The 13,673-nt window shown below is 38.8% G+C and overlaps 1 protein-coding gene across 1 annotated transcript in view; it reads right to left on the bottom strand.

The window, feature by feature from the left end:
* LOC110541090 (ankyrin repeat domain-containing protein 26-like) overlaps window positions 1–13,673 on the bottom strand; it is a 194,165-nt gene that overhangs the window by 18,811 nt on the left and 161,681 nt on the right. The window contains 4 exon segments of the mRNA XM_060371561.1: window positions 6,198–6,272; window positions 6,275–6,405; window positions 8,526–8,740; window positions 13,052–13,172. Of these exon segments, the coding sequence (XP_060227544.1) occupies window positions 6,198–6,272; window positions 6,275–6,405; window positions 8,526–8,740; window positions 13,052–13,172 (542 nt within the window).

The following is a 13,673-nucleotide window of genomic DNA, read 5'->3' as shown; positions in this document are numbered from 1 at the left end:
CTTTTGAAAAGATTATCTGAGACTTTAGATTCTTGTATAGTACAGGAGAGCATGAGTACAGAGTTTCAACAGTTCAGTGAAATGTAAAATTTATTTCTTAGGAAAGAAAGACCACTGATTTTACCAGCTTCGATACTGAATTCCGGAATATTTAATAAAGCATTTTTATCTAATTTAAGTGAGCTACACTGAAAATACATAACTTTGGAAAAATATTTAAGTGTTGTTATTTTTAGTGAAGATTGTCATACCTACAATTCTTGCTTCTTCTACTTTACCCATTATAGATTTTTGTTGGTCCACCTATGTGAGAATGTCCATGACTCTATGACTCACATATAAGATATAATGTAAAATAGCCTCTCAATACTAAAATATAATTATTATGAAGTAGGAGATGACATAGATTTTAAAGAAGCATTTAATGAAAAGTTATCATTACATTTAAATGTGTAAAATATTCACTTAAAATAACAGTATTATTATTATTAAGGAATATTTTCTTCTAAACTATATCTGTTTAATATGTCTGTAGACTGTCTTTCCCATGGCATCTCACTATCAGGTCTCCACTTCAGTAGGGTTCTGTGTACATGTCTGATACTTAAATGTTAAACCTGATTTCAGGAGAGTGGTCCCTAAGGTATTTTCTTATCATCTAAAAGCCAGTTAATTGTAGATTCAACCAGCTATCTTCCCTGTATGAATGCTGACAACTACAGAAACTCTTGTAAGTGTGCTGCAAGCCAGGCCTAGCTATTGGTTATCACAAGTGTCTGTTGTAAAAACATCAGTGAGCTGGAAAGGAGATATAGGAGAAAGCACACCTTATCTGGGTCACAGATACGTATAATTCAGCAACACTTGCATCTCTATACGACACTGACACTGATCAAGATACACAGGGAAAGACAGACATACAGACAGACTTACACACATGCACATACACGCACACGCACAGTCACAAGGGGTTTGTAAAAGAAGATAATCCGAATTTTTATCTGCTATAGAATATTTTCCAGTTGTTTCAAATTGATAAATATCTACAATATGAATCTTGATGATTGTCAGTTCCTACAGTAAAGACAAAAAAAGCAAAATATTTATTAGGATCATTCAATCACACACGTTTAATATTCCTTTACAGATAAGTTTCAGTATCTTGAAGTCCTTATTTAACATATATGTATATAGCTTTTCAGAAATTCAACTTACAAGTCTATTTCAAAAATTAAGTCTTTGCCCTACCCACTGTTGTTCTTTTAAATTTTCCCTTCTTTCATTAAGTCATTTTTTACCCTGTACTACTGGGTTCATTTACTAAACATAATATAATCTCTTCTAATTGTAATAGATAGTAGCAATCCTTAAATTCTGTATTAAAACACCCCCAAAAATTGTCCTTATGTTAAGGAATGCTAGTTTGTCTACATGTTCACAGAGGCCCAGCAAAAAGCATGAGTTTAACATTTAGATCAAAACAATCATCTTTCCTAGGATATTACATGCAAGTTCAAGGAGTAGGTAGCATTTTGACTAGTTTTTTAAATTATTTTTTTATTTTTTTATATTAATTACAGTTCATTTACTTTGTATCCCAGCTATAGTCCCCTCCCTCCTCCTTCCTGAGCCCACCCTCCCTCCCTCATCTCCTCCTATGCCCCTCTCCAAGTCCACGGATAGAGAGGTCCTCCTCCCCTTCCATCTGACCCTGGTCTATCTGGTCTCATCAGATTGACTAGGCTGCATTGTCCTCCTCTGTGGCCTGGCAAGGCTGCTCCCCCATCCAGGGAAGAAAGTCAAAGAGCTAACCACTGAGTTCATGTCAGAGACAGTCCCTGCTCCCCTTACTAGGAAGCCTATAAAATCCTGGAATCATTTGTGCTTTTGCTATTTTCTCAGCAAAAAGAGAAGTATTCAGTCAACATAAATATATTACAAACAAACAAATATATTAAAAACAAACAAACAAACAAATGGGAAGCATAAATATAAGCAAAAATAATACAGAAAAAGCAAGTACCAGAACAAGTGACAAGAAACAAATGGGGTTAGTTTTAAAGGAATACCAAATAAATAAAGAAATCTATCAAAATATCCTCAGGCATGGTGAGGTGTTGGACAATTTTAATCCCAGCAGTCAAGAAGCAGAGGCAAGTAGATTTTTGTGAGTTCAAAGCCACACTGCTCTCCTTAGTGAGTTTAGGGCAGTCAGAGTTACTTTCCTCACAAAGGTCAACTAAATAGATGTTAGTTAGGTACAGTGAATATAAGGTCTGATAACAGATATTCTTTATTTCTCGTATGCTAATGCTTTTCATGAAATTGCCTTAAGTATGTGAAGATTTTGGGTTCTAGGATACATGTAAGTAAGGTCTCCTCTAACACACCTAATGGCAAAACTTAGGTAATGGTTAACTCTTGGGATATAACTTCTAAATATGACTCTTATTTAGAATTATTAATTACTAAAAATGACTCTGAGTTGCCATGATATGGTCTGCTTCTTGATTCCAGTGCTGTGGCGGTATATGAAAGGGGGTAGAAAATGCACCAAATAGCCAGAAATGCTGATAGTCAACTCATGTATCTATTCCTTTGTAATTAGTAATCAGGGGCCTTTCAGAAGAGAGAGGCTCATCAAACTCACTGAATAACTAAATAATAGTTATGCTTATGACAATCATTTTAAGTAAAAATTAAACCATTATTGTATAATCATATGCACTATCTTACATTTATCATTCCTATGTATATAGTGATACATGGTCCCATTTGATCAGATTACTTTTTTTTTTCTTTTTTCAATTTTTACACCAAGGCAGCATCCATCTCTAAAGCTGAGATGCATTTTTTTTCCTATAGAAAATAGTTGGATTTTGTTTCTTGAGTCGATTGGTCAGCCTGTGTCCTTTGATTAGAGAATTGAGGCCAGTATTAGTTGAAGTTATTATTGAAATGTCTGTGTGATTTGCAGGCCGAGTGTTGCTACTTTTCAGTGTTGTTGATTATGTACTTGGTGGTACCTTGTGATTTGATAATAATGTCTTCATGTTTCTTTCCAAAAAATGTAGACTTTGGGGATATTTTTTAAAAAATTATAGATGATTAGTAATGAGGAAGTTACATTCCTCCTTTTGAATTTTTACGCTTTATATGTTTTATTCAGTATCTGTAATAAGACTAGTTAATCTAACAAGATAAAGGGAGAGAAAGCCAGTTACTATTTGAAATTTATTTTTATAAATCTGCTATTTAAATTCATACCTTTTGACAGCATACCTTGCTTTATTTGCTTCTCTAGCTATAATTCTATTGGGACTCTTGTGACATCTGAAAGAAAAAGTTAAATGTTATTTCTAATCTTTAAGTCACTTAAGATTCCTAGCTGGTATAGAGTGTGCTTTACAAACACAGGGTCTTCAGTTCTCAGAACCAAACGTGTTTTTCCAGTGTTCAGAAAATGATTCTCAATATACAGAACCTAAAAGTCACCTCTTCTTGTGCCAGTTACATAACTTGTAATTGAGCAATAATAAAATTAAATAGAAACAGAATAAAATAATACTGTGCCTAGTCCATAGGACCCAGCATCTCAGAGTTGAGCTCAAATGGGAAGCCCAAGTGAAATGTGTGCACAGCCAAGCTAGAAGCCAAAGCACGTCAAAGCACACAGAGTCATGTGCAGGAATAATCACTTTCATTTATGTTTGTGCACTTATGAATCTACGCGTCATGGATTTAATTAGTGTGTGTCTGTCTGGATGCACACACATACATGCCATAAAGCAAAGACCTCTACTAACTGAGCAAAAGTGTCTGTTCAGGAATAATCATTTCCTAAAAAGTAATTTACATGCAGATTTCAAATAAATATATATAAATAAATACACAATAAATGTATAAAACTTTACACGTATTTTATACAGTTTGCAAAGGATGTCTCATGAAAATAAGCACGTGAGAAACTTTTGAAATTTATTTCTAATTTTGTTTTCTCCTTCTTTTGCCGTGTGTGTGTGTGCGTGCGTGTGGGTGTAGGTCTGTGTGATACATATGCATGGAGAGGGGTGGGTTGTGCTCAACAGGACATGCATTTATGCGGAAAGCTTACTTACACTATTTTTTCCTCTCTTTTCTGCTAATATATATATATACACATATATATGTATATATACATATACACATATAATAAACATATATGTATATATGTATAACATATATATATGTATATATATGTTTATTATATGTATATATAAGTTCATACTGAATCTAGAGCTCACAATCCTTTGAAGGCTAGCTTAGCTTGGCTGAGACTGAAATTGGCAGATGCCCTAAAGGAGCTGCTGCAGGGGGCAGGAGAGCTTCTGGGAGATGGCCGGCCATTTTGATCAGCCTCTGTGGGTGTACCTAGGTGAGGCACAAGCACAGGGCTTTGTCTCCAGAGTGCTTCTTGCTGCTGCTGTGCCTTCTCGTGTTTGTTACTGCTATAGTCCTCATGTATCTGGCATGGTGTGATTTGGCATGAGGAGACCCTCACTGCCCATAGTCTGGTGTGAGTGTTCCCTGGAGGACAGCCCACTCTTTTGGGCAAATTTTTCTGCAGATTGTTATGAGGATGAACTTTCATAAAATAATATCGTTTAGATCAACTAAAGCTTTTGAACTCCTAATTTTATTTAAATAGTTTTAGAAAGTTAGATCAAGATGTTTTGCTGTGATGTAGAAAAAATCTTAAAAATTTTGAAGTTCAGGAAGGCACACTGCTTTTTGGAATTTTGGTTTTTAAATTTTTTATTAATTATTTATTACAATTTCTTTACTTTGTATCCAGGCTGTGGCCCCCTTCTTAGTGTCCTCCCAATCCCTCTCTCCCTCCCATGCTCCTCCCCTAGTCCACGGATAGGGGAGGTCCTCCTCCCCTTCTATCTCACCCTAGACTATCAGGTCTCATCAGGACTGGCAGGGTTGTCTTCTCTGTGGCACGGCAAGGCTGCATCCCCCAAGGGCAGAGAGCCAGCCTCTGAGTTCATGTCAGAGACAGCCCCTGCTCCCTTTACTAGGGAAGCCTTTAGAGACTGAGTCTATGGGCTAAATCTGAGCAGAGGTTTTAGGTCCTCTTGAGCTAGGGACTTCTTGAGGTGAGGAGTAAGAAGAAGAGTCTAAATTAGCACTGGCATACATAGCTCTTTCTGAAGATGGGCTGATGATAAAAGTGGTAATTAATTTCTTGTACCTATTTTGCCCTTAGCTTCCTGATATGATTTAATAGAAAATGATAATGAGTAGATGTACACCATGAGAATTTAAAGTAGAATACACACACACACACACACACACACACACACACACATATGTTAAACACTGTGATTTTTGTACTGCTTGAAAGATTCTTTTTTCTGGGCTATATAAGCCCTGAGGGAAAAATAATATGGTTAGTGCTTCCTCGATTGAATTTGCTCTACCTACCCAATATGTATGTGTATGTGTGTGCATGTGAAATGGTTGGAGCTTGCTCATTAGCTTTGTTCCATCCACGCAATACATGTGTATGTATATATGTATGTACGTACGTATGCATGTACGTATGTATACAAGTATGTGTGTGTAAGTGTATGAGTGAGGATGTTGAGCTTGTCTGCCTTCATCCACCAAGTGTGTGTGTATTTGTGTGTGTGTGTTGTGTCGTGTTTGTATGGTCTTTCTTTTCCTCTCCTTTTCGCTAGTTGTTTGCTACTATCAGGAGCAGCCCCATTGGTTGCGATCAGTTCCGGCCTGGAGATTCAATCTTTTTACACTCAGGAAAAAACAAAAACAGAAAGTCTGCTGGGTGGTCAGTCACTAGTTACAAGCAGTACTGGCTCACAGCCACCATTTACACAGTACTGGCCCCCCAGTCACCAACTATCCACCTCTTTAGTTCACCCTGTGGTGCAGAAGCTGGCCTTCAACAGACGGGATCACCCTGTCTCGTCCTGTTCCTTTGTCCTCCTTTTTTTTTTTATTTTGTATTATTTACAGTCACAATGCCAAACTTTCAGGTGGCTTCCCTGGGATCTCAACTTGTGTCCTTGCCTTCATAGGGGAGCACAGTTTAGCACTGGAGTCTCCTCTCCAATCTTTCTATTTCTGTCCTTTATTGGCATTTACTGAGGCCTTAACTACAACAGAACTCTAAAACTCAAAGGATAACTAACCATTTCCAGGCAGTTTTCCAGGCCACTTGTGGAGGAAGATGCTGTCAGGTTTTCTCTCAGAAGTAGCTCTCTTCTAGGTCCTGGGATGCTATCAAAACCGTCAGCAGATGAGCACCCACCAAAAGGCTGCATGCTTTGAGCATTTATGTCAGAGCTGCTGCGCTGGATCTGCATGTGAAGCTGTGTGTTGCTCTTTTCTGAGTTACTCCTAAGAAGATTGTAAAGAGTAAAGTCTAAAGCCTTAAGCTACTTGCAAATTTTCAGTGCTGCCACAAAATTAAATGAAATTCTCATGGAAATGGCACGTTAACAATGAAGATGTTTCTGAGTATATCAAATGCATACACCGGTGGGTACAATTTTTTTCCAAAGATGGTTCCTGTCATTCTAGAGATATTGCATACATGAAGTTATATTTCTCATGTGCAGCCTGTGAGAAAAGACTCCTGTTTTCTGACAGGGTATACTTATATTGTTATTCATGATGTTTTTGAAATACTTAATAAAACATATAGAGATTAAATGAAATACTAGAAGTCCACTGTCTCATTTAGAAGGATGTGTCGTTTAAATGTTTACACTTAATAAACTGAAGTGAAATATCTAAGAAAATGTGGATTTAATTTTTGTAGAACTCTGTCCTCTGGACAAGATGCCATATTAAACTCTTAGTGGTTGTAATTATCTATACCAGAACCATCAAAATACTTGGCGCATCATTTTCATATGGAGTTGTGGCCACATGAGTTCTTACTTCTCCTGAGGATATACAGACAGTTAGTTATCACACAGATTGAATCTTCTTGTGTGGTTGCTTTAGTACCCTGTAAGTTACCCTGGTTCAACTCACTGGTTCACAAAACTAGGGTGAGTAGAATGCTCTTCTGTGCGTCATCGGGGCAGGAAGACAATGTTCACAGCTTCCAAGCAAGGATTCCCTCAACATTCACAGACAAGTTAACAGATTTTCACAAATACCATCTTTGAAATACATTTGAAAAGATTTGCCTTCTCCTATTTATTCCTCATGTGTTATTTGGGTGACATTAAACAATTGGCACTGGGGAATAAGTCATAACAGCTTCTGGGGAGAATATGACAGTTGGGATAAAGGAACCAAAGTAGTTTGTGACACAGTGACATCGTTTCATCGTTACCAAGGCAGCAAGAGTGGGGCTTGCCAATGTATCTTCCACAAATCCCCACGCTGAATAATTTTTACCTATTTTGTGGTTTAGGCTTTCTTCCTTTCTTTTTTAAAAATAATTTTTGTAACTCCCTCCCTTCTCTCCTCCTGGTCCCACCTTTCCTCCCTGTTTCCCCTATCCCCCACCCCTACTCCTCAAAGAAGGGGAGCCCCACCCATCCCCAGCATATTGAAGTTGCGTCAGTACTGAGTGCATCCTCTTCTCCAGTTTCCTGAAAGTGATCAAAAATCAGGCAACGGAGTCCTTGTCAGAGTCAGCTCCCATTCTCCTCATTAGGGAACCTATATGAAGACAGAGCTCCGCATGGGCTGCGTCTGTTTAGGGGACATAGGTCCAGTCCATGCACGGTCCTTGGTTGGTGCTTCAGTCTCCACAGCTCACCTTCCCCAGCCCTGGTTAGTTGGCTCTGTTGATTAACGACACTCTGTTATGCTTGCAGAGGGGAGCCTAGCATAATTGTCCTCTGAGTTGATCTACCCAGCAGCTGATAAAAACAGATGCAGGGACCTGCAACCAATCAGTGAGGGGAATGCAGGGAGACTTGTAGAAGTGAAGGATAGAAGGACCCAGAGGGAACAGGAGCTCCACAAGAAAGTCTGGGCTTTCTTTTGACCCACGTTAATCTTTCCCTGTAGTACAATATGCCTATATACAGAGCACAGAGGAAGGATAGTTAGTCTTCTGGCTCCCTCTAGTGGTAGAAAAGGTCATAGCAAAGAAAAAGTTATCTACCAACTGCCAGATCATGTCTATAGATGTAGACATACCCTTGGTATTGAGCTACACTACATTAAGCACAATTTAATCTTCAATATTTATATTTATATATATTAAAATTATTAAAAATAAGTTTTATGTCAATGTTTCCAAAATCCACAAATGAAAATATATTCCTTCTGACTAAGTTTATTAAAATATAACATATACTAAAAGAAGAAAATAGTATAATCTGGAATAGGTGAGTATTTAAAATTAAGGTAATACATTAATTTCCCAAATTATATTAGCCAATTAACATTCAGCTCATAGGAATTTCACAGGGAGTATTTTGGTAACAATTACGATTTAAAGACAAATTACTGAACTTGCTGTGCTTTCAACATATACGTGTCTTACTTACTTGTTTAGGTGGGACTGAAATGATTTTCTAATGCTTAGTTCTTCGAAATAGAGGTACTTATAGCGTTCCAGTTCCAATGCGCGTAATGCTCTGTTAACTTTCAACTTAGAAAGTGTAGATTTAAGGCGTCTAATTTTGATTTCCATTTCATTTATTGTTGAAGGTGAATAACTATCCCTTAAGAATTCTGAGTGTGGCTTACTTGTTGCTTCTGCCTGAAACATTAAGTTCAGCACACAGTGAGTTTAGCGAACAGTACAAACATTGAAAGTGGGAGAAGACAGGAACACGGCAGGAACCTTCCACAGAGGGTCTCTAAAAGAGTCTAGGCAGCAGGGTATTTAAGCAGATGCTGAGATGCATAGGCAAACTTTGGGCAGAGTGCAGGGAACCTAATGGAAGAAGAGGGTTATTGCAAGACCTAGAGAGGACAGAAACTCCACAAGGCGACCAACAGAGCCAAAAATTCTTGGCCAAGGGCAGCCTACAGAGACTGATGCTCCAACCAAGGATCATGCATGGAGAGGACCTAGACCCTCTCCTCAGATGTAACCCATAGGCAGTTCAGTCTCAATGTGAGTTCTCTAATAAGGGGTGCAGGGTCTGTCTCTTTTTTAATTTATTATTTTATTCATTACAGTTTATTCACTTTGTGTCCTAGCTGTAGCCCCCTCCCTTGTCTCCTCCCAATCCCACCCTCCCTCCTTCTTCTCCTCTCGCAGTCCACTGATAAGGGATATCCTCTTTCCCCTTCCATCTGACCACAGCCTATCAGGTCTCATCAGTACTGTCTGCATTGTCTTACTCTGTGGCCTGGTAAGGCTGTTCCCCTCATCCCCAGAAGGAGGTGATCAAAGAGCCAGCCACTGAGATAATTTCAGAGATAGCCCCTGTTCCCCTTACTAGGGTAACCACTTGGAGACTGAGCTGCTATGGGATACAGCTATGCAGTAGTTCTAGGTCAGCTCCATGAATGGTCCTTGGTTGGAGTATCAGTCTCAGAAATGACCCCTGGGCCCAGATATTTTGGTTCTGTTGCTCTCCTTGTGGAGTTTCTATCTCTTCCAGGACTTTCTATCTCCCCTTTCTTTCATAAGATTCCCTGCACTCTGCCCAAAGTTTGGCTATGAGTCTCAGCATCTACTTTAATACCCTGCTGGGTAGAGTCTTTCACAGGCCCTCTATGGTAGGCTCCTGTCCTGTTCCCTGTTTTCTCCCTATCCGATGTCTATCCTATTTCCCTTTCTGAATGAGGACTGAGCATCTTACCTGGGGTCCTCCTATTTGCTTAGCTTCTTTACGTGCAGACTTTAGTATGATTATCCTATATTATATGTCTAATATCCGCTTATAAGTGAGTGTATATCATGTGTGTCCTTCTGCTCCTGGGATACCACACTCAGGAGGATCTTTTCTAGTTACTACTATTTGCCTGCTTCTTAACTTAGTATGGAATAACAAGAAAACCAGAATAGCTAAAACAATACTCTACAATAAAAGATCTTCTGGAGGTATCTCCATCCCTGATCTCAAGCCGGACTATAGAGCAACATTAATCAACTGATACTTTGTTAAACTTGCAGACAGGAGCCTAACAGAATTGTCCTCTGAGTTGCACCAGCCAGCAGCACCTCAAAACAGATGCTGAGACTCACAGCCAAACATTGGGTGAGGCGTAGGGTGTCCTGTGGAAAAGTGGGAGGAAAGAGAAAAGGACCTGGAGGTGACAGAAGCTCCACAAGAAGACCGACAGAGCCAACTAACCAGGGCCCAGAGGTGTTTGCTGAGATAGAAGCATTAACCAAGGACCAGGCATAAACTGGACTTAGGCCCCTTACAAAGATGTAGCAGATGGGCAGCTTAGGCCTCATGTAGGTCCTATAGTAAGGAAAGTGGGGACTACATCAGACAGGGACTCACTTGCCAATTTTTTGATCACTGCCTTGCCAGGTCACAGGGAAAGAAAACATGCTCAGTCCTGATGCAGTTTGATGAACTGGGCTAGATGGAAAAAGGGAATTCCCCTTTGCTGAGGAAAAGGGGAGGGGGAAATAAAGGAGAGAAAGAGGAGGTGGGACTGAGAAGGGAAGAGGGATGGGACTTCAACAAGGATGTAAAATGAATAAAAGTATTAAAATAATTGAAAACAACAATGAGGGTGTTTGATGACTCTCACTTTAAGTAGTGGGTCAGGAAAAATTCCAATATGTAGTAAGAGATTCTAGAATACCAAGTATTCTTGTATAAGGTTTTAGCATGAGGGCTTGAGAGATGACTCAGCATTTAATGATCCCAGTGGTTGTTATTGACTTGAAATAACTTTAATTTTCAAATGGGAGGACTATAATACATTATGACTGATGTTCTGGGTATGTGGGTTTTAAAGCCTTTGTTTTTGTTTTTTGTTTTTTCTTTTTAATTTTCATTAGATAAGAAGATAGAATGGTCTCAGTGGCTGGCTCTTTGATTGCCTTCCCTTAAGGGTCGGGGTAGCCTTACCAGACCACAAAGAAAGACAATGTAGCCACTCCTAATGAGACCTGGTAAGCTAGGGTCAGATGGAAGTGAGGAGGTCTTCCCCTGTTAGTGGACTTGGGGAAGGGTATGGAAGGAGAAGGAGGGAGGGCGAGATTGGGAGGAGATGTAGGAAGGGGCTGCAACTGCGATACAAAGTGAATAAATTGTAATAAAGAATAAAAATATTCTATCCATGTAAATAAATAAATAAATAGATAGATAGATAGATAGGTGAGAATGAATTCAAGTGACTGACAGCAGTAAGTTAAATAATATCTCTATTTTATAGCACTACCTAAATTCAGTGACCATGCTGTGAGGATATCAGGCAAATGAAAGAGCCTAGGCTTTCAAGCAGATCTGTTTGTTCCAACTGAGTTCCATCTGATGGTTGAAGCAATGTCTAGAGAAACTACATACGGGATAGAGCAATGTTTCCAATGACTCTACATCCTACCCAGTTTTAAAACTGCCCCAAATGAAGAGAATGGAATAAGAAACGGATCTTTCATTCCCAGACTCTTCTGAAAAAAAGAAATTGTGAAAAACTTATTTATTTATCTATCTATCTATCTATTTATTTATTTATTTATTTAATGTATACAGATAAATAATTTGTCTATAAAATAAATAAGTAAATCTTTTAAAAATAAAATTCAAAGACAGATTGGTTTGGATACAAGATAATAACAAAAATAAACCACATAGTAGAAGTTACTTTGTTTTAAGGAGGATCCTGTCTATAGCAATATTAATTTACTAATGACAAACACTGTCACTGAGAAATATCAGAAAATTATAAGGAAGATATTGGAATTACTATGGAAGAATTCTATGCCCAGGTATCATTAATTGCAATTTTGTGAAAGTAAGAAAGTTTGCCTCTACAAGATTAAGGGTTATAACATGGGGAGGAATGGGAAACATCGTGAAATTTACAGGCAAATAGATTAAACAAAACAAAACAAAAGAACTCATCCTGAGTGAGGTAACCCTGATACAGAAAGACGCCAATATATGTACTCACTTGAATTAACCATTCAGTACAGGATAACCATGCTACAAGGCAGACTCAAAGAAGCCAAGGAGAGACCAAGGGAAGATGCTTGAGTCGCACTCAGAATAGGAATAAAATAAACACCTGAATTAGATGGAGGGAGGGACCTAGGTGAGAGAAGGGAAGGAGAGAGTAACAGGTGTGGGTGGGGAGAGCCGGGTGGGGTATTGGTTGGGGGAAGACCAGGATAGAGAGAACAAATCTGATTGGGGTGGGGGAGGGGCATCTCTGGAACACAGGATGCTCCAAAGAGTCTATGGGAGTGACACTAGCTGAGACTTCTAGCATCCGGGGTGGGGAGTGGGGTTGGGGAGTGGGGGGGGAGGAGTGGGAGGGTGGGGAGTGGGGGGGAGGGAGGCTGTGTTTAAGGAGCCTGAAGTTGCCACCTCCTGTAGTCAAGTGGGAATTCCATGGAGGGAGGGGGACAACAACCCACCCATAAACCTGTGAGCCAAATTTTGTATTACCCAAGAGAAGTGTAGGAACTACGATAGAGCAGAGATTGAGGGAACCCCAAATCAATGCCTGGCCCAACTTGAGACCCACCCCACAACCCCTGTCAGTGTTAATGATAGTCTGCTAAGCTTGCAGACAGGAGCCTAGTGTAACTGCCTTCTGAGAGGCTTCACCCAGCAGCTGATGGAAACAGATGCAGAGACCCACAGCCAAACAATAGGCAGAGCTTGGGGTGTCTTGTGGAAGAGTGGGAGGAAGGATTGAAGGATCCAAAGGGGTCAGGACACCACAAGAAGACCTACAGATTAAACTAATCTGGTTAGATATCAAGTCACAAGAGAATCAAAGCATACAGTTTTAATAGAAAAATGAAAACTTTTCATATGAGATCAAGTCTCTCACATTACTAAAGGTATTAATTTCTCTTATCAAAGTATTCATTTATATATTATTTCCAATTAAGCGAATTTTGGACCCAAAACTGATTAAAGCTTACCGAGCATTCCACCATGATAGCTGGAGTACTCATTCTAAATTGGCAGGTTTTAAAATCTCCATGAGAACCACATTCTCCAATTTCATGCCCACAATTTGCCATCTCGAAGGATTCCCCAATTCTGTAAATGTGTAATGAATAAATGTATATTAGCAATAACCACTTAAAAATTGCTAACAGTGAATATTTATAATACCATATTATATCATCAAAAAGTGTCTGTGTATCCTGTTCCTCTTATTTGTTTGTAGCAAATTTTTCCTTAAAATATTTTAATTAAGTAATTAAAATATACAAATAATGTAAGAGGAGTTAGTGCATTTGTGTAGCAGTTAAATGACAGGTTCACAGCAGTATGTACATATAAAACATTAAGTCATTATCATCTGTCAGCAGAGGTTAGCTCAAAGTGTGAAAATGAAAGCTAAAACCACAGACAAGTGTTCATTATGAAATACAAATATATATGCAGTTTTTTACTATTATTCTATGTCATGATAGTTAATTTTTATTGTTGATTTTTATTTTGTTTTGTTTTTGTTTTGTGAGACACGGTTTCTCTGCGTAGCCTTAGCTGTCCCATATTAGCTTTGTAGACCAGGTTGGCCTCACCAAGATTCAC

Source organism: Meriones unguiculatus, chromosome 18 (assembly GCF_030254825.1).
Source record: "Meriones unguiculatus strain TT.TT164.6M chromosome 18, Bangor_MerUng_6.1, whole genome shotgun sequence".
Classification (NCBI taxonomy): Eukaryota; Metazoa; Chordata; class Mammalia; order Rodentia; family Muridae; genus Meriones; species Meriones unguiculatus.
The sequence above is the reverse complement of the archived record's forward strand: the minus strand, read 5'-3'. Positions and strand labels throughout refer to the sequence as shown.